Source organism: Rosa chinensis, chromosome 7, assembly GCF_002994745.2.
Source record: "Rosa chinensis cultivar Old Blush chromosome 7, RchiOBHm-V2, whole genome shotgun sequence".
Taxonomy (NCBI): Eukaryota; Viridiplantae; Streptophyta; class Magnoliopsida; order Rosales; family Rosaceae; genus Rosa; species Rosa chinensis.
Genome location: NC_037094.1, coordinates 65,720,243 through 65,741,956, shown reverse-complemented (window position 1 = coordinate 65,741,956; position 21,714 = coordinate 65,720,243). Strand labels below are relative to the sequence as shown.

The following is a 21,714-nucleotide window of genomic DNA, read 5'->3' as shown; positions in this document are numbered from 1 at the left end:
ATGGCAAAATCTTCATAATTGCCTCCAAAATCTATAGCTTCCCTCTAATTTTCCTCCCTTCCCCTCCTGCCATTGTCTTGCTTTACTTGAAAAAAAAATTCTGGCTCCGCCCCTGAGCACAAGATGAAGAAATGAGCAACTGAACTGGATTTCTACACACTGTTAAAATAGTCTCAAGTTACAGTATTATTTTCTTTTTCCTCTTAATTTTTGGCCTAGTGATTCTTGCTTATGGAAATAAAGAAGCATGATAGATAGCAATTCTAGTAGTTTCATTAAGCTTTGTGTCCCTGAAACCTAAAGTAGACGGTAATTATACACATCAGTGACACTTTCTTCATCGGCAAAAATGTAATAATATACTGAGAACATCTTTGCTAATGACTAATTTGAGAATGTGAATACCATTGCCGACGAGTGACGACATTTCGTTAGCTGGAAAGACGTTTGGCGCCGACGGATTCACCGGGGCAAGTGCTATTATATACTAGAGAACACATTTGCCGACGGTTGTTCGTCGGCAGCAATGTTATTAAATACTATTGCCGATGACCTATTCGTGCATTAAACATTTCCCGACGACTTTTTTTTATCGGAAATGGTTTTATTATTATTGGGAATACCATTGGTTTCTTAACAGTAATAATATTGGCTTGACCGCCAGGATACCGGGAACACTACAAAGAAATGATAACATGGTTGTTCGAGTGATCTTTTCAAACAGTTCAGTATGCTTATGACACAGAAACGAACGAGGCAACATGAATTAATAATTATAAACGGGAATAACGAACAATTCTTACAGGATAATACAAACTAACAAATTACATATAAGTTATTGACAAAAGATAACTGAACAAATACATCATATCATAACTTTATTTTCAAGCATTAATCATTCATGTAGGAAAATAATGAAACAGAACCTGCAAATGCTGGTTGTTTTCCTCTTTAAGCTATCTATTCCCCTTATATTTTACTTGTGGTTGTGACAACCAAAATTTACAATTTGGAGAGAGACTACTCCCTAAAACCCTCTAATATACAAAGCTTCTCTAACAGCCAACTAAATCGTTGATGCGTCTGATATGCAAGCAGCCATTGTTTTCTTACAGCAACTAATTGAAATGCAGCTATCTATGATTCAGGCACATACAGCACAATTCGCGGGACTCTGGTCACGCATGCCATCAACCAAGCACCTTCCGGAGTTCCTCAACCAAAAATGATCTGCTTGATGGCTCAACCTGCATTAGATTTTGATCATTAGCTCCAGGTGGCTACAGATACATGTGATGATATTTGTAAAAAAGAATAAACATGATGATTTACCTTGCTTAGAAGGGCAGCAAGACCTTGAGGTAGGGCTTGCAAATCAGATACTGAGTTGCCAATGGTTGCCAATTGAAGCAATACCTTCTGGACCCGCAATTCTTTTAGCTTACCCTCATAATTAGTTTGATCATCCTTCCATCTAAAGAAGGTTTCATCATCCTCCCAAGCATTTTCCCTGCCTCTTGAAATATCAGAACTCAAAAACCAGCTCTTGATCAAATCCATTGCAGATCTATGTGACAGCTGTTCACCAGCAGCATCTCTCACTATCTTGATGAGCGAGTCATCGGCAATTCTCCGACGCAATCTCTTGTAGAAGAAAGATCGAGAGCTGGCCCACTCCAAAACTCCTCTGATTACCCCTTTTGCAGCCATCCTCAGAGACGTATCATGAAGTTCTGCAAATTTGGTAGCTATCTGAGTGTAGACGGGCAAAAGCTGTTTTTCTCGGGATCGTATCTGAAACTGCAGGGATTCAACCTTCTCATTCGCCCCACAGCTCCTGGCTTCCTGAAGCTTAGTCTTTAGTTGGATCAGCTGTTGGTCAAGCCTGCCCATGCACTCCAGCAATTCCTTGTTCCTAAACTTGATCTCGATCATCCCCTCTGGCTCAAGCACATTTCCTCTAGCCGTTCGATCAGCATACATTTCAATATGGTCCGGATTTATCCGGCTATCAACGACCACCCATGCTCCACCGCGGAGCTCACCCATCATTGGGATGAATACAAAAACGGGCTGTTTGTAAGTCCTTAGGTTCTCCACAATGGTTGATCCAGCCTGAAGGATCCCTTCGAAAAGGTCTCTCTGCCCACCAGAAAAGCCTCTCCAGTTGGCAAGAATGAAAAGTGGGAGTCCTTCTCTGTTGAAATCTAATAATGCTTGGGCAGTCTTAGTTGCAGAATCAGGAAACCATACTTGTCCAGCCTGAGGAACAACCCTCTCATGGGAATCAAGCTGGCCTGGATCAGCAGGAATAATTTGCATCACCGTCTGTGTCTCAACAGCAACAATTCCCACAGGGATTCCTCCAAGCTTCGCCCTTCCAGTAACAACCGTCCTTGCCCAGCCTTCTAGTGTCTCAACAAAGCTGTCTTTGTCAAATATACCCCCCATCCAGTTCCCATTACCATTCAGAGCACCAGAAATCGCAGCGCGAGGATCACATGAATTCTCGGGGCAGTACTCCACACGCCTTTCTGGAGGATCCAAGGGAATTGAAATGGGGAGTGGGCCACCAATATGAGGAGGAACATAGCTCAGCCACTTTAGAATAGCAGATATTCCTTCAAGATCATCAGCTACCGTTAGATGTACAACCCCATTAGTTCCCATAATTTTAGGTCCTCCAAGTTGCATCTGGGAGCTGTAAACCTCCCGGCCAAGTAGTTTGTTTAATGCAGAGAAACCAGTTAAAATGATGGGCTGATCAAGCCTCTGGATGCACCGCATCCCAAGCCTTGCAAGATAAGCACCTATCCCTACAGTTCTGCCAGTCACATATGTTAAGGTAAAGGTTTCCATATATGCCCTCGAATATGCACCAGCAATTGCCCCACTTCCAGTCAAGCTCTCGACCCCCAAGCCGTCCTCCTTTCCAACAATGGTATCTATCACCCATCTGGTTTCGCCATTTGCTAGGTTTAATTCATGCGCTATCACAGATGATCCAATCCGAGCATAATCCTCAGAGGTTAAATACACATATTGAAAACCACGTTCGGGGCTTGATTCATCAGACCAGCCCACTTTAAAACAGGATTTGACTTCTTCAGCAACCCCAATACGGGCACCTGAGTTTGCAGCCAAGTATATTAGAGGCAATTTCTCAGCACAAGCAAGCTCAGTTACTGCAAAGAAGAATGCATCCTCCCTTGGGCCAAAAGATCCAGCTTTGTAGGTGACATCATTCGCAACAACCAATATCCTCCTTCCAGAAGGGAACTCAGGGGTAGACATCTCCATAAACCAGGCTATCATACCAACATCATTGAGTCCAGGTGGACGCTCTACGGTATTGAGAGGAGTACCCCAGCTGCCTTTTTGGTCAGCGAATTTGAGCTCTGTGACCTTGAGAATTTTACCCTTCGGTTTGTCAACACCTGGTGACTGGGATGCCCATGACTGTTCCAAGGCCGTCTCAAATGCCTATGAAAAACTCAAGTTAGTTTTTACTTTTTACCATATCTGTAAATTGTGGAGAACATAAAATTATTTATTGAAAAAGAAAAAAAAATCTATCCGATATCTCACCAGTGGAAAATCATAGCAGTAAGTGGTGTTGGTTCTCCTGGCCAACAGACGTTTTCGGTCTATAATTCCCAAAGGCTGATAGTGCGCATTCACCGGTACACCATGCAGGGGACCCTGTACAGAGACTGAATGGTATACCGCTCCCTGTTTGCTGGTATCTTCTAGTTCCCGATATATCTGAATATCATGTTAACCAAACGTACAATCATGATTCATAATCCATATTCACAATATAGACAATAAATCATTAAATAAATTCACTTTAATACTGACATTGCAAACGTTTTTACTTAAAATATGATCTTTATTTTACAATGAAAGAATCATATATCAGTAGACTATTTCATGTATATATATATATATTTTTTTTTAAAGAAAAAAATAATATAAATGTGCTGTGAATATATAGCAAAAGAGCAGTCTGTTATTAGAAAATTCTTATCAGACAACACATTGATAAGATTCATCTTTTAGCAAAACCTATGTTTAACCTATGATCTGAATCATTGATACTAATAAGGGCCATCTCTCTGCAAACCAACCAAAGAATTTTTAACTTTAAAATTTAAGCATATTCTTCAACAAAATGTATGCGATATATATAAACATACATGTACAGTGCAGGTATGACCAGTCACATTTGTCACGACAACCCTCCAAGCAACGTTTTCCTCTCCAGAGGATGCCATCCACAGCTTCACTTCCCACTCACAAACACCCAACCTATGCATCCTTACACCAACTGATGTGTGGATTTCACGTGCAAGTTCGTCCAAGATGGCCTCCACAACAGTTTCTTCTTGTTGAGCATCTAAATCAACTCTCCTGCAAAATAACCCCAATAAGAAATTCTAGAAAGTTTGCTGTCTTATCTCGGATGAAAATAAATTGGATAGGAAAAAGAAATAATTACTTGTGGTAAGGCAGCAGATCATTAATTTGTTGCTCACGTAAGATATAAAGATACATATGGGTGTGATCAGATTTGACAGTGGCATTGTGCGCATTCAGTTCCAACTCTTCCATTGCTGTTGATAAGGACCTCAAGATGCTCCTTGAAGTAAATGATAAAGAAAATTGGTTACTAGCTGTTGCAATGTCTAGCTGTTGAAATCCAGAGAACCCTTCATTTGTTGTGGGCTGCCTGACAAGTGTTCTGAGGAACATCCTTTGGATTGGTGGTGGCTTCACTGTCTTGTCTACAACGGTGTATAAGTGCCATTGACGGTCACGAGATGGGGTATACTGTATATTCTCATAGCCTTTAAGCTTGTCCTGGATCAGAAGAGATATTGAGTTACTTCATATCAAGGGTTAAGTGGAAACATTTTGTCACTATTAATATAAAAGCTGGGGATAAAGCCAGGAAATTACTAACCAATTCAAGGTAAATAGATAGAGGAGGTTCTAGGTGACGCAATAGGGGTTCTTCTTCATAATAGAGCTTCTCTGATGACCAGTGGAAGGAGTGCCTCATAGGGGCCCGCCCTTCATCCCTTTGTATGATACAACTAATTACTGTGACACCTGCACTGTGTAGACTGGAGGCTACTCCTTGCTCTTTAAGTATTTTGGCTAACTTCTTAATTCTTTCTTGAGCCTGATCCTCGTCACCACTGGCAAGCATCAAAAGACAATGCTGGTCAAGAAGGTTTTTAACTATAGGTTCTATTTGGCATGTCTTTGCAGATAGAAAAAGAAATTAATAATGTCCGTCCACCTATCCAATCCAAGTCAAAATTGGACTTACTATGTTATGAATCAATCAAGATAGAACCTAAGGATCGCAGATAAAGTATATACTATTACATGTAAACACACTCCCAAGATTCATTGCATGATTAACTTTTAGTTGCAAACATCAAGGCTAATAAAATGGACAGGTATAGTACCTATCCTGAAGTAGACTCATTTGATTGTTGATGCCAACCAAAGCAATATGCATCATATTACCAAAGCCACTTGATTCAGTAGATCCATTTGGAGTTGCTTCATGAAGGTTATGAGACATTTCCTTCAGTGCACCACTAATAATTGCTGGAAGAAACTGAAGAGATTTTATTATAACCATGACTCCCCATTTCCTCTCCTCGTGTTTCTGAAGGAATGTTTTATCAACTGATTGACCTTCAATCTCATGTTTCCTCTCAACAGGTTCTTCTGAGAACTCCCATGAAGCTATTAGACCAGATCTGTGCCACTGCATCCTGACACTCCCCTTTACAAGGTAGGGCTGATGACGAATAAAAAGTTAAACAACAAAATTGGCTATCGAAAATAAAGTAAGCAGAAACTCAGAAGCGTTGAACCACAGTACCTGGTATAACCGGCGTACATAACTCTCAACAACCCGCCTCTGAAGGGTGTGATCACCATGATCAAAGAGACCTACAAGGGCATCTTCAACTGCCAAAGGTGCACTCACAAGATCCTCCATTCGTTCATTTATGGCACTTTTCCTCTTTGGAGTATCCATGGTTTCACCATCCTCAGTAAACATCTCCAACTCAGAAAGACTTCTAGCAATGCTAGAACGAAGTTCACTCAACTTGGTTTGCTCCATAAGCTGACTTGCTTTTAGTGCCAACTGTAGATTTTAAAGTGGAATTAGGACTCTTCAAAAAATTAAGGATATTAGTCTGAAGAAAAGTAATAACCATTGCTTACTAACGATATGAGGATTGTATTTGAAAACTTAAAAAACAAGAGAAAGATCAGCATATTAAATCTACTAGTTTAATCAATTTGGTTAAATCGGTACAATAGCCAACCTGAGAATAGTTTGTATGGTTAAGTTGAGAAAACCGAATTAGCTTCTCCCTGTATGCAGCAGGGTTGGGGTACACCAGTTGTTCCATGAGTCGTAGAATCAACTTATTTTTATTCTTTACACCCTGGAAGCACATGACACAGTACTGTTACAAAATAATTGAATGACACGTGGGAAAGGCAAGCAAACCGAGCATGTTTTACTTTAAGTACCTGATGAGAGAGCACAATTTCCACAACCTTCAACAGATCTTTCTTATATTGAAGTCGAAGGCGCTCAATCACATCAGCCTGGAGCAAAGAAATATTAGAATATTAGGAATCAAGCATCAGAATTAAATTTTACAAATTTACAACATTCAAATCTATATGGGCAGCTTTACAACATCCTTCTAATTTACCAGGATGCAGTAAAACTACAAAGCTAAATACCAAGCTCAAAGTCCAAAGATCAGTACTCCATAAATTTGTTTACTATGATTTGATCAAGTATATATAAAACAGAGTAGCAAAATCAAAAGAAAGAAGAAAAAAAATAACTGATAAAAAATAATTAGGTTCACTATAATTGGTTACATGGCCAAAGTGCCAAACAAAGGATTGGAAGTGATACACCACCTTATAATAAAAATAATAAATAAAATAAAATAAAACTGAATAACCTGAATGTCTAACCTGAATGTTGTCACTGAATAATTCTTCAACTGACAGATACTCTTCAAAGAGGGATTGAACAATAACTCGGGCATGACTTTCTCTTCCACCTTCATAAGACGTCACAAGGCTCATCAAAGGTTCAACAAGCCTTTCTTGGGCTCCTTTATCTTTATCAGGACAGGAGGATAGATGGGCCTGCAGAGACATAAGACCAACATTCTTATGAAGTTGAAAATTATTTTTTTTTAAAATCTAAACTAAGGAGTTTGAATACAGAACTCACCTCAAGAACACCACGCAACAATTTGGCAGGAAAATCAACACTCTGAGAGCTAGAAATCAACTCAAAATCCTTAAATTTTGATTCCAGCTGTAAAATAAATTGAAAGAAGAGATATAAGTAAAGACTCTTTTGGGAGAATAACTCATAGGGAAAACCACCCCATCTCTCCTTACTTCATTTTTGAGATTCTTGGGTAGGCGGGTTGCCAAAACAGCCAAGCATTCTTGCCATTGAAGGAAAGGGAGTTCAGGACTATCTAGGCAATTGAGCAAGTTTTGCACTACCTGAGATAGATGACAAACTCATCAACAAGGCAGGTTTAAGAATAATGTAAGATCTACCAAATGATATTATAGACTGGAAAAAGCACAGATTAAAACAGATCTCTAAATATTATGTTTTACATTGAAAGAGAACTCACTTCATCAATGTTATGCTCATAACCAGCAAGAATCATTCGGGCTGCGTTTAAGCTTGCAGCACATCTTTGATGAATTTTACCAGAAATTGCAGTTGGAGGCCCCAGGACGGGGAAGCTTCCATGGAAAGGTTCTGTCTTTCTCACAGCTGAAGGATCATCTAAATCAAGCCTTGCAATAAGTTCACCAGCCTACGTAACGAACATAACTTTTTTACTTCCACTAAGAGATGAATGTCTTTTTGTTCTTTCCTTTTTCTATTTATTGAAAAATTGGAATGTGATTTACCTGCATTGCTTGGCCTTCAGACAATTGAAAGTGGATAACTCCAGAAGCAGGTGAAAGTAGAGGCATACACATCTTCATAACCTCAACCTCTGCATATGGTGTATCAGCATCGATATGACTATCATCAGCAACCAAGAACCTCAACAGCTTGCATGGTGTCTCTGCTATTAACTTGGATGGATCGTGATCGTTCTAGATTCAACAAAGGTCAACTATTCAGCATAAGTAATGTGTGAGCAAGCAAGTGATACGAGGAAAGAAGAGAAATGGAGGAACCTGAAGCAAGCAAGTCCTTCCATCAATAAGAAGACGAGTTCCAGCTGCTTCTTCCTCTGCATATATAATGTGACTATTTCCATCCAACTGAAACAACATTTAAGTAATAAGTAACAGCACCAACTGACAGGTGCAATTATACAGTATGTACTAAGTATTGGTGCAAAAGATACTGTGGATGCAGCAAATCATAAGAATATATTAGCATGAAGACATTGACAGGACTAACATGATTGAGGACATTTCTAGAGGTGCCAAAAGTCACTTCTTTCTAAATTCCAACATTTGACGTACTTCTTTAATCATAATGACAATTACTTGTACAGATAAATAGTCCCACGATAAAATAAGTAATACACAATGTGAGCAAGAGTAGAATCACCTTTGAAGCTACAATATGAAATTATAAAGAGGATACTTATACTTGCCTGCATCAGTAATCCTCCATCGCGTAAAGTATGTATCTCTGCTTCAACCTCTGACTCATTCATCCGCAATCTATAGCTCCCAGGACCCCCTCTCACCATGTCAATCTAGAATAGTTGATTGTTGATTATATATAACTATTGATTCTACCAACAACAAATCTCCTAAAGGTCCTAAAAAATAAATTAGAAATCCTTGGAATGAAGCAACATTATAGGAAAAAATACCGTGTATTTGCTCCCCTCAATGTTCAAAGACACTTGTGAATGGACAAATGATATATGCTGCAATCAGGATCATAATTGACAAAAATTAATTAGAAAAAGACACATAAATCATCTATGTAGATAGGAATTTTTACACAACCATACCTTAGGTGGGATTTGCCCTTTCTCAAGATAGCCGATATAATCTGAAACCATCGCCGCACTACTAGCAGATGCTTTCTGAACATGGCATAGTAGGAATCATAAGGGACGCACTTTGCAAATGGAATAATAAAAATTATACAACTAATGAAAATAGTGGCACTTACAAAAAGAGTCCCTCCAATTACAGACAAATACCAAGGAGGCCTTTCTGTTCTAACTCGCATAGCAATTCTACTATCCAACCAACCTGTGTGGATTTTATTTTCTCTGTAATCTGAAGCCTACATAATATGTGTAAAAACGTTACTTGGCATTTCATGAAAACATTATGTCTTTCACATTATCTATTTCATTAAAAGTGGTATTGATTTTTTTCAGAGATATTGCGAAGTTTACATGTAAAAGATCTATTGAATAATCCACATTTGTACGAATTTCTCCTCGAATTTGAATTTCCTTCAGCCCAAGAACCATATTTGCAATAGCTAGAGCTCGAGACTCTCCAAATGCAAAAACATGTCCTGGAGAACAAAAGTATAATTTGAAATATGTTAGCATCAGAGACTGACAACTGATTTTTATAAACCACAGTGAAAACATTTCTGTTCACAATCTTTCTGAAAGAAGTGTTATGTGTTACAATTTATATCCATATATAACTTGAGCAAAGAACCAAAGAGAATCACATTAAGGCATAACAAATCTTAACCAAGAAAATATCCACCAGCAGAATGATCTTAGAAAGCAAAACATTGGCCAAGTAGATTGAAGACTATGCATTGAGCTTTCAGACTGTATGGTCCTACATTATTTAGATTGTCATTTAGCTATTACCCAATAAAATAGAAATTAAAAACATAAACAGCATACTTACCAAACTGGGAATCTGAGTACTCATGAATCCCCCCTCCAGACTGCAAGTCAAAAACATCTATCAGAATTAGTCTGAGAATTATATTTTTATATTTTCCTTCTTTCTATATCTTTTCTGAGGAAATGCATTGTTATCAACTTGCAAGATTTTACCTTAACAGAAAAGTACGCCCAAACATTTGGCTTGCTTTTAAAACTCAGCTCCTGCATATAGTAGAGTAACTCAGAGTAGGTCCCTCAAAGCATTATGGTAAAGAAAGAAAAGGTGAAACTGATGAGTCATGATAACAAACCTGAACTTTCCCACTAGTAGGTTTAAAGCCATCATCTGGATCCTCACTTGTTACACGCACAGCAACACAATGACCTTTTGGCCTTGTAGATTCTGCCTTGTCAAAGTCAAATGGGGTGGCAACAGCTGACGTCTTTCTCCAAGCATCATATCCACTACCATGTTCCATTCCATAGAACCGCCTTATCTCTAATCAAATGAATAAATGAAAAAGAAAACTTGACCAAATTAAAAGTTTAACTCAAATATATAATTATATATTTGAAAAAAAGAAATCCAGAAATTAAGATGATACCAGGAATTTGCCAGAGAGGAATGCCCATCCCAACTGCAACTTGGGCTGCTGGCAGATTTATTTCTGCTATCCACTCAGTGACTGGGTGCTCCACCTACATTGAATTAAATATACACATTTAGCACTCTCGAAACTAAATGTCTTGAGAAAAAGATGCAAGAATAGAAGCTCAGTTTGCCCATGCATAGGCAGTAGTAGAAGCTATATGAAATTCTTGCGATTCTACTGATCATATGATTTCAATTTTTTCTAAGAGGTTGCATTAAGACTGATGGCTTGGGTAGCATATAAAAAGCATAGTTTCTTTCTATCTTACTTGAAGCGCACACAATACATTTGTCAATGTATTATTTGATGACCAAAACAAATTTAAAACAGTGTTTAACAAGAACCATAAGCTAAAATGAGACTGCCGCCAAAGTTAAGGCTTGAATCGAAATAACATACCTGCAACCGAGGGTTCAACTCTAAGAAATAGTACTCGCCAGTGTCCATACTGTACAGATACTCAACAGTAGCTGCTCCAACATAGTTAACACTTTTAGCCAACCTTCGAGCCGCCTGCTCCAACTTTTTAATTGTCTCTGGTGGAGCTACAGTTATTGGACCCTCCTCAATAATCTATAGAACATAAAACAAGAAAAATTATTCTTCATCAGAAAACAATTCCAATAGCCAATACAGTGCACTAATAAACAAGAAAAAGAAATCTTTAGTTGAAAAAAGAAGAGTATCTGAAGTCCTTAATAGACTAAATAAGTGACTAGTGAAACACATCATATCAAGTTTACTATGTCACAGCAAGATTACCTTCTGGTGCCTCCTTTGAACACTGCAATCACGGCTGTGCAAAGCTGCAACATTTCCATGCTGATCACATAGTAACTGGACTTCTAAATGTCGGCTCTGATAGATAAAATAAATCATTAGTTAAATTGGCAATATATGAGCTGAGTCCAACAATTAAGCTCGTCTATATTAAAATGCAATAGATGATCTAACCTGGGATGCGACTTTCATTATGAATATGGGAGATCCAGGAACTTCACCCTGGACTTGCTTGAACAATGCCCTAACTTCATCATCATTATGGACCTAGAAAGGTCAAAAAATTCAATTCAGCGAATTTCTCAAAAAGGCGTGATAAAGATTCAATCAAACTCATTAACAAGTTAGATAAGCTAATGAAACTCATTCCAGGCTTAGCGAACGGGTTATTGCATATAGTATTGGTTTTTTTTTTCCTTCGTTTTTTGGCTTTTGAGAAAACTTCGCCTATATAAGATTAAAAGCTAGATTACAACTTTGTCAAGTAAATAATATAAGTTCAGAAGAAACTAAAAAGGCAACAATGTCATGCATGAAGCAAACCTTTCTTATGCCTTTACCACCACCACCCCATGATGCCTTAATCATGGCTGGGTAACCAACAACCTGACAACTTGCAATCGCTTCCTCTGTTGTGTAAACACATGCTTCTCGATACATTTCATCTGGGATTGTAACCAGGCAGCTGTCTGAAGCAATTTTCACCTGGAAATCAGATATTAACAATATTACATCTGCAACAATACTGCAACAGAAACCAAAGGAAAAACAGGGCACAAATTTCAGTGAAAAATTATACATGTGATCCACTCCATGGAAGGGTGGGTACTTCAGCAGCTTGAGCAATTAATGATGAACCAATTTTATCTCCTAATGCTGCCATAGATACAGCTGGTGGCCCGAGAAATATGATGCCCTTTGCAGTCAATGCATCTGGAAGCTCAGGGATCTCAGATGCATGGCCCCAACCAGGCCAAACTGCATCAACATGTGTTATCTCTGCCATCTGGGTAGTAAAGAACAACGAGTTCATGTGAATCACTAATAAGTTCTACATAAACTCACGAAATGTTTCAGAACTACAAGTGAAGTAATACAGCATCTTATGTCATGTTCAATTTATTATCCAATGAAGTGGTATGCAATGAGGCTACTTTGGTAACTAGAAATGCTCTCAGTTTGAGATATTCGGTTGATAATACACCAATACATTGGGAGAAATATATTGTTAGATGACAAGGGCAAAATAATGAAGCATGGTTTACTGAATTAGCTCAATTTGCTTCACATTTGGTAGCCAATGAAACAAAGAGCCAGAAAATCTGTTCAGGAATTGCAACCATGTTAGGGAGGAAGTATCTGCTTTAGAGGTCAAAAACTTTGCTCAAGTGAACTCCACAGTTTTCACAGTGACAGATACAACAAGAGATATAGCTCACAAGTATAGAAACACGACTCCCATCTCTATCTGCTAGAAATTCTGGGAAAAATAGCCCATCAATAGCCTCATCAATTAATAGTTTTATTACCTAAATTATTAACCCACATTTTTATATTATCTTCTTTACTATTAAAATCCATTGGCAAAAAAATAAATGTAAAATCAAACCAGGGTCCTGGATTTATTGGGATTTTTGCTTTCTGGTCACACTTTATAGTAATAAAAGAAAAACTATGGAAACACATGAAAGTATATAAGAGTTAAGAGCTTAGCATACACACCTCTACAATGAGTTGCACATTGGCATAGTTATTATTGTTAGTTCCACCAGGAACTTCCACAAACTGATCAGCAATTCTAATGTGTTCTGCATTGATTCTCATGTCTTCTGGTGTGGCCATGGCCACCAACAAAACAGCCTTTTCTGTACCAAATGTTTCATAAGCCCACGTCCTCACACTACGTATAAACTTGACTGCTGCCATTCCATTGTTTGCTATTAAAATGCTATGGATTGGCTTCTTCCCACCAAGGGCATAGCAGAACTCCTCAACTGCAGGTGCTGCAGCAGGGGACCTGATTGATAGTCCCCCATTTACGTAACCATTATTACGAGGAAGACTAACAGTTGTCAACAATCTCCTTTGAGCTTCCGACATCCTGCAGAGCAATAAATCAATTCATCAACCGGGCCAATTTAACTTCAAGGAACAAATTTGATGAATCTCCTATACTATAGAAACCAAATAAGCTGTCCAAAAAAATATTGATTTATTAAAGTTTCTGCAATTCTGAATTGGACCTTTCCTAACTCCCCAACTTCTTTTTTTTTTTTTTTCATCCATCAAACATAAAGCAATCAACTTCATGATCCCAATTGCAAAACAATAGCAAATTTAAACATCAACCTGGTTAAACTTGGGTGGCGTTTCGATACTTGCATCTAATTCTATACCATTATGAACTCTAATTTGAGCTGTAATGCTACACTAACTGAACCTTAGACAATTCAAACACATCCTAAAGGTATAGTCTTTGGGTGCAGTGTAGCATAAACATCAACTTCAATCGAATAGGGCACTACCAAAAAGGAAAGGAACAAGTACAACGTTGTTCAACCATAAACTCCATAACAGTGCAGACTGGTTCCCAAATCCACACCAAACACACAAAGACACAATCTTTCGGAGTTCTCAATACCAACTCCAATCCCAACTATAACTAAACTACTTCCCAACTACTTATGTCCAAAAAAAAAAAAAAAACTTGCAAAAACGCAATTCAGGGAAAAAAAAAAATGAAGCAAATTCCTTTAAAGGGTTAGAGGAAATGGGTGGCAGACCTTGGTGAAGAAAAATGAAGCAGGAGCTTCAACCTTGATCGAACTGCTTCAAATTGGTATCTGGGTAGTAAGCATTACCTTGAATCAAGAGGCAGAGCTATTCAGAATTTCAGAGAGAACCCAGAATGTGTTTGTGTTTGTGTGAATGTGAAAATGTGAGGAATGATGATCATAGAGAGAGAGAGAGAGAGAGAGAGAGAGTGATACAGAAACAATTCTGGACCCAATTTTAGTTTTTAAATGAATTGTAGAGAGGTAGGTGTGGGTTTGGGAGGGGAGGTTTGTGTTTTTGCTAGTTTTTAACGGCTTTAATAAGGACTTGCACGTGGTATCTGCCCCTGCCACACCATCTTCCTTTGTTAGAAGCAACTCCCAGCTACCCCCATCTCTTCTGTCTCTCTCTCTCTCTCTCTTAAGTCTAATCAAAGATGGATCAACAAGGTGGGTCTGTCTTCTAATGCTCCTCAAATCAACTTCCCTCGACTTTTCTCTTAAACCCCCAATTTGGGTCACCAGACATACATCATGATTCATGAATGAAAGAGTTAATTTTGCACTTGCCGTATCTTGACTGTGTGTTGGGTGGTGAGGTAAACCAACCCTTCTCCCCTCCCCCCGGGGTCCTGTATTAGATAGAGTTCTATGAGATGACGATGATACATAATATTGTAATTTTTTATTTATTTTACAATATCGGAAAATAGGGGTAGACTCGGATTCATTGGTCAAGGTTTTTCAGTATTAACCGAAGCTATGGCTTCGACTTTTCATTTTTGAAAATTGAAACCGCACTAAGAATTCAATTAAACTTTCATATCGGTTTCGTTTTAATTATTTACAAATTGCTCTGACGTTAAATTTTTTTGAAGAAAAATCTTAAACATGTTGATTACAATTGGAATGTAGAACGTCCAGAATGCATTCCAGAGCATGATCAATCCAAACTGAGTCATGATCTTCATCAAAAGCTACACTAGATAAGTAGATAGCCTAAGAGCTGCCACATTACTAGTTCTAGGAGTAAAAAAAAATCTGTGAATCATGAATGGACAACATAATCAACTTTATATCATCAATGATTGCAGCATGGTCTAGCAATTCATACCTAGGGCAGACGATAACGAATTGATCTTTGTTTCTAACATAAAACTTTATTTCTTCATTTATAATTGACATAGTTTATTCAAAAATCCTACGAACACCGTAAATAGTTAGTGCACTCATTCCTATTCTCAACTCAAACATGAATTCATCATATTATACAAGGATAGTATATACTCAATGCAGCTTATCCACAAGCCACAACTCAAGCATGAATGTGTGGAATAAAAGCTCATTCTTAACCCTATAAACTTTGATGCACTACCTAAACGAATTAAGTGGGACAAGTAAAACGAAATACGTGTGTGTGTGTGTATATATATATAGAGGTCCGATCAACAGAGGACGTCCGCACTATCGCTAAAGCCCCGCTCAGGCCTCGACGGCGGCGCCAATCGGGTCGGAAGGAGGCCGGAAGCATCCCAGATGGCTTTTGGACAGCGATCGAGGTCGGAGGAGGTCGAGGTTGCAGGTTTCTGGGCAGCAACTTGACCTGCAACGCTGCAACCTCGTCGCCGGCGACTCCACCTGACTGCAGACTGGTCCGTCCGACCCCTGGCCTCCCTCCGGTAACTGGCGCCGCACCGTCGTGGCCTGAGTTGGGCTGCAGTGCCGTCGTCCGCACTTTAGCGAAAGTGCTGACATCCTCTCTCGATCAGCTCCGTATGTATATGTGTGTATATATATATATATCCCCCAATTGATTGATTAATAAAGGTTTTCTTTTTTGTTATTTCTTTTTATAAATAGAAGTTGAAATTCATTAGATTAACAGTCAAAAGGCTATAATTTACAAAGCTTACATAATAAAGTCAAAGAAACAGACTACCATATCTAAGCTAAAGCAAATTATTACAATCTTTGGGACGCTCACTATTGAGTAAGTCTATACAAGAGTAATCAAACCTCACCTTCTACAAAAAAGAAATCATTCAACTAGCCCTCATTTGCCAGACACGCAATTGTGGTACAAATAAAGACTAGAAACGTCATAGAAGACATATAGAAGTTAAACCAGACTCACACATGCTTAATGAAATTTTGATAGAAAACTAGAAAATAACTAGCTCCTTCCCTTTTGAGTTGGAGCTTGAAGCAATATCAACCTTGTCGAGCTTTGGCCATAATTGTTTCTTGGCTGCCCTTGTCTTCTCACTACCATTATCAGCCTTTCCTGCCTTCTTTTTTTCACCATATGGCAACTTGTTCTTGCTACCAGCAAGCCTGCCTCGCTTCCTTTTCAACTAACCACTATTATCCTCATTTTGCACCACTGGCACCAACCCCAAGTTCTCCGGTTCCAAATTCAAATTTCTTCCCTACTGCAAGGCTTAGTTTCATTTTCTTAGGAGAAATAGAGACACCCTCTTCCTCCCTACCCCACCGCTTACCTGTTAGGTTCAGACCTGTAGCCGAAACCCTAACCTGGCCTAGTACCTACACTGATTCTGCTACTCGTTATCATACCAGGTACAGTCGCTGATGCACTGACCAATTGCAGCACTGTCATAGGTGGTACCTCCACCATCTGAGCGCCCAGAACAGTGCGCTCTTCCCTAGTATCATCTTCATCCAATGCCAGACCCAAGCAGGAAGTCCTACATTAGTGACAAATCCACAAGTAGCACATCGACCAAACAACTTATCGTACCTGAAGTTGCAGAGAAATTCAACTTTGTCTTCTACCCAATACCAACGTTTGAATGACAGAGGATGATTGAACGGGATCTCAACCCTAATTCAAAGCTTTCCAGCCCATTTGCCAGGTTTGTCAATCTCTTGGAAGTCCCCAATAGTATAACTAATCATTTTCATCACCCTTTCCGACCGAAAAGCTGGTGGGATGCCTTGCAGCGTGATCAATATGAGAACAAGGTGGACGATACGGTCTCGATATCAGTGAGGTCGTCATAGTAGGCTAGGGCTACTGGCGCATGATTGTAGCCTCACGGGGTTCCCTTTCAAATTCGATCACGATCAGCAGCATCAGACAACGTGAAAAGGATTCACTGCCCTTTCAGCCTCCTCCACCTGCAACGATCCATTCACTCTCCAAGCATTGCGAAACATCCCAAGGAAGGATCTGACTTTGTACTCCCAAGAGGTGAGAAGCTTTCCGACCAAGAAAACGTCTGCCTGGTGCAGACCTTTCCCTTGTGTAGGTTGCAGATCGACCTGCTTTTTCCCCTCAACGATAGCAAAGGAGGAAGCAAGACGAGCAGTTATGGCATCAACAGAACTTATCATTGAAAATTGCACAGAAAATTCCTAACCCTAAGTCAGAGAGAAAGAGATCACGACTCTTCTAACTTGTTTTCCTTAACTTCTTGTGAAATGAGACTTGAATACTGAAGGTTGTTTGTTTCTTCTTGAAAAAAAAAAAACATATATATTCGATTGGAAGAAGTGAAAAAGTGGTTTTTACTTTCTTTCATCTAAAAATTAAGACCATAAAGCTAGAATTGCAACTAAAGTGACCTCATTAAAATCTTGCTCTGCTAACGGCCCACTCTGAACAAAGAAAGTACAATAATCGTTAATAACTATACGAATACTAGACATCCCAAAACCAAACTCATAGTACACAGGTACGTAGCCCGAAAAATTTTAGTAGAGCTCGTAGACAAGAAGACTATCCTCTTTACGCACAAAAAGTGATGACCGCCATTTGGATCAACATGCAGACGATATTCCACCACTGCAACATTGAAACTCTTCACCATCAATGTATGTATCAACAGTGGCGTAGCCAAAAATCTCACTTAGGAGGGTCAAACTTTATTATACTCATTTTCAGTCGTCCTCTAAAAATAACATAATATTTTGCCCAAAAAAATATATATATATATATATATATAGACCCTTAAGAAAATTTAGGTGTAATATTTCTTGTACTAATGCTGAAATTGAAACATCCTTAAATCATGTTGAATAAATTTTGGGATTCAAGATGAACGATAAATATAGAAAAAATTATGTGTTACTTCAATTTAGCATATTAACAAAGAATCGTAAACATGCGCATATGGGCATATATCGATCAATAGGGTAAGAAAACCTTGAAAAGATTATTAATTAGATATATGCAGTGTATTAATAGTGTTAAATATTATTTCATTCCATTAAAGTTCAAGGATAATTAAAACTAATTAAGATAAATTTGTATTGAATTTTGAAAATTGAGACTAATTAAGGATTTTCTAAAAATTGAGAAGGGTCAATTGACCCTTCTCACCCTAGGCTAGCTACGCTCTTGTGTATCAATCTGATGCATCCCAAGAATGTACAGAGATCACAGATCTCAAGTCATTAACCTATATCAAACAAATGTGTGCAGGGACTGAGTTTGTGAGGGCCTGCTTCTTGGAGGGCTAGAAGTGCTTTTGATTAATGAAGAAAATTAGTTATATATCTCAAAATCGAAAAAATAAATAAAAATAAAGTGACTGAGTTTTAGACAGACTTGAGAGTGGTTTCGAAAAGTATTTTTCAAGTGCTTCTTTATAAAAAATAAATAAATAAACACTTTTCAAATTTTTTTAAAATTAGAAGCAATGACAAATAGAAGCTAAATATGGCCAAATAATCTCATATAGTTAGGAAAGAAACTCAATTCAAAGCAAACTTGCAGTATATATTTTTAATCTTTCTTGATGCAAGCATACAACAATGAAAATTTTTAAAGGGAGTTTCTATTCATATCTCCAAAATTGGTATTTGGACCTCTCTATTTTTCTAGGTGATAGTTGACTTTGTCAACTTATGTCAAATTACCAATAAAGACACAAAAGAGAGAAAAAAAATTAAAAGCTATTCTTATCTCTACAAATAGTACGTAGTCTTCAACTTGGAGAAAACTTTCCCCTCTAACATAAACGCTAAAATATATATCAAATCGATAGAAGAAAGTGACAATTAATAATTGAGCAAAGCATCCATGGAACCAGGCGATGGCTTTAATTGAGGAAATCGCTAAGAATTGAATGTTTAATTTTGTCGATTTCATTTCTTTAGGTTCATGGAGATTGAAAATAGGGTCAGTCATTAAGATTAATTAGATGGGTTTTCTTTTTGGGGTTTCATGTGTGGTTTGAATTCGGTATACGTATAAAGATTTTAATTTGAGACTGGATTTTGTGAATTAGGGGGAGTAAGAATGTTACTGCAAGGTCTGATAGAAATAATTCTCTTTTTTTTTTCAATCGATAGTAAACAAGCATCTACAATCAAACATTAAGATTCAAATGGTAAATTTTTTGGGTTTTCATATGCGGTTCTCAAATGGTTTGTATAGAAGATCTTGATCTAAGACTAGATTTAGTGAAATGCAGGATCTTTTTTTTTTTTTTGTCTTCTTGTAAATCTACTGAATTGTGATTTTAGGGATGGAAAAGGATGACATGTTTGACCAATAGGTCATACAAAACAATGAAGAATTTGAAATGTTTCAATATCTTTCTTTTCTTTTTTTGTTCATCTTTTTGGTTTAAACTGGTAACTGTGATCTCAATAGAGAAGTTTGGTTAGTTTCTTCTTCACTTGGAAAAAGAGAGAGGTCTAAATTTCAATTTTGAAAGTATGAATAGAAGCTATCTTTAAACAAGAGATTTTTATTTATTGAACGAGTGGCATTGTGGGAAAATTAGGAGGTGTACATAGCAAATTGATTATTTGTAAAAATAAGTTAGAGGTCTTTTAAGTGGGGAGGTCCAAATGCCAATTTTAGAGGTATGAATAGAAGCTCCCATTTTTAAATACTCACTCCTTGTCACACCCTGAATTTCGAATAAAAGAAATTCAAATCTGAAACTCAATAACTCAACAATTTGCCCAAATGATTAGAATTTTTTTTTTCCATTTAAACTAAGCAACAAACTAAACTGAGTCCACACATGTCAATACAAACTCAATTACTAGGGTCATATATTACATTACACAAGTTTATGAATAAAGTTGCATAACAAAATAATAAGTAAATGCTCCTCAGAGCTCACTACGTACACAGCGGAAGTCTTAACAACAGTAAAACCACAAAAATAGCTTCCTACCCGTACAGCTGCTATAGAAACTCAACTTCACTTGCGATTACCCTGACCTGCAGGACTAACCCCTACACCATTGAATAGTGCACCAGGTTGCCACACAACAAACTCAGTAAGTTTTTGAAAGCTTGTATGAGTAAACTCAAATACAAAACCACACAACTCACATTAATAACGAGAAAAACCTTTCAACTGAAGGAAAAGAAACACACAACATGATTCCTTAAAAACCAAATATTCTTTTCCCAAAAGAATAAAGAAACAACACAAGTCACACCGTGACAAAATCATCTATAAAATGTTAACTTAACAAATCAATATGAACTCCGGTCCAACCTGGTCAATAAAAGTCAACTCAGTGACAAAATCATATAAATAGTTAACCTAACAATTCGATATGAAACACCGCTCCAACCTGGATAATAAAAGAAAGTACACACCCGAAACTCTCTTTCGAAAACATATACCCACAAGTGCTATAACACAAAGTTATGCCCTATGATAGTACAACGGTAGACACACTAGAGCTCTAACTGAATCTTAACCAATCACCCGGCCAAAAGCTTGGTATCCCGATGTTCATGCACTAAGGTTACAACCTGCAACCTCGGATCCTTAGGCCAACCTGACCCTTAGATCAAAACATTTAAACTAGTTGCGCTGGACCCAAAATGTTACCCAAACCTCAAAAATGAGAAATCACAACATGTGACTCCTAAATCTTCAAACACTTTTCAAAACAATAGAAAATACTATTTCCCACAACGTATTGTTTCCCGAAAAGTCATACCCCAAAATAATAATATGAACTCACTCACAAATATTGCTTGTATCACTACAATTCCACCAATACATATATATTTCACGTAAATATACACACACACACACACACATGTAGTTATTCACTCAGTAATGCTACTAATACCAACTATAGTCCATAATCACAAAACTAGAGAAAAATTATTTTTATAATAAAACCTCATTTTAACTTACCTATGAACCAAAGACGATTGACGAAGTTGTGTTAGCTCAGTGGTTAGAGTGCCCACTACCTAAGATCTAGGTCCTGGGTTCGAGTCACCATAGGGGTAGGAGTGAAATCATCATTTGATCTTCTTTCATAATAATAATTTTAAAAAAAATCATAGACGATTAAGTTCATATAATTTAAAACAAATATTTATTTCCAGAAAACAATTTCACAATTAAACAAATAATAAGTAACTCCATTCATAAATGAACTCCATGAGATTTACTCACCTCTAAATCCAACTGCGTCTTCTCTCACAACCGAGATCAAGTACAAAACATTCTCCATCAAGCACCTAAGTAAAATAAGGTCTTAACTTAGTACACGATTAAAATAAAAGCGGTTACGGTTCGAACCGAGCACTTGAACCAAAAACTTAAGATTTCATCAATA

At 37.7% G+C, this 21,714-nt stretch overlaps 1 protein-coding gene across 1 annotated transcript; it reads right to left on the bottom strand.

Annotated features, from left to right (window-relative positions):
- Nucleotides 1-786: 786 nt before the first annotated feature.
- On the bottom strand, nt 787-14,755 carry LOC112176553 (acetyl-CoA carboxylase 1). The gene is made up of 32 exons (XM_024314537.2): nt 14,149-14,755; nt 13,088-13,466; nt 12,165-12,371; nt 11,909-12,070; nt 11,540-11,632; nt 11,348-11,443; nt 10,985-11,158; nt 10,538-10,631; nt 10,244-10,431; nt 10,104-10,154; nt 9,952-9,991; nt 9,474-9,598; nt 9,242-9,358; nt 9,078-9,152; nt 8,934-8,990; nt 8,709-8,813; nt 8,281-8,367; nt 8,005-8,196; nt 7,719-7,907; nt 7,471-7,581; nt 7,298-7,384; nt 7,033-7,209; nt 6,571-6,648; nt 6,360-6,482; nt 5,906-6,175; nt 5,481-5,821; nt 4,967-5,204; nt 4,502-4,863; nt 4,200-4,413; nt 3,589-3,765; nt 1,333-3,483; nt 787-1,247 (listed from the first exon to the last, which is right to left on the bottom strand). Exons 2-32 carry the CDS (start codon nt 13,463-13,465, stop codon nt 1,191-1,193), a joined length of 6,816 nt encoding a protein of 2,271 aa, XP_024170305.1. The 5' UTR covers nt 13,466; nt 14,149-14,755; the 3' UTR covers nt 787-1,190.
- Between the last annotated feature and the right edge of the window lie 6,959 nt (nt 14,756-21,714).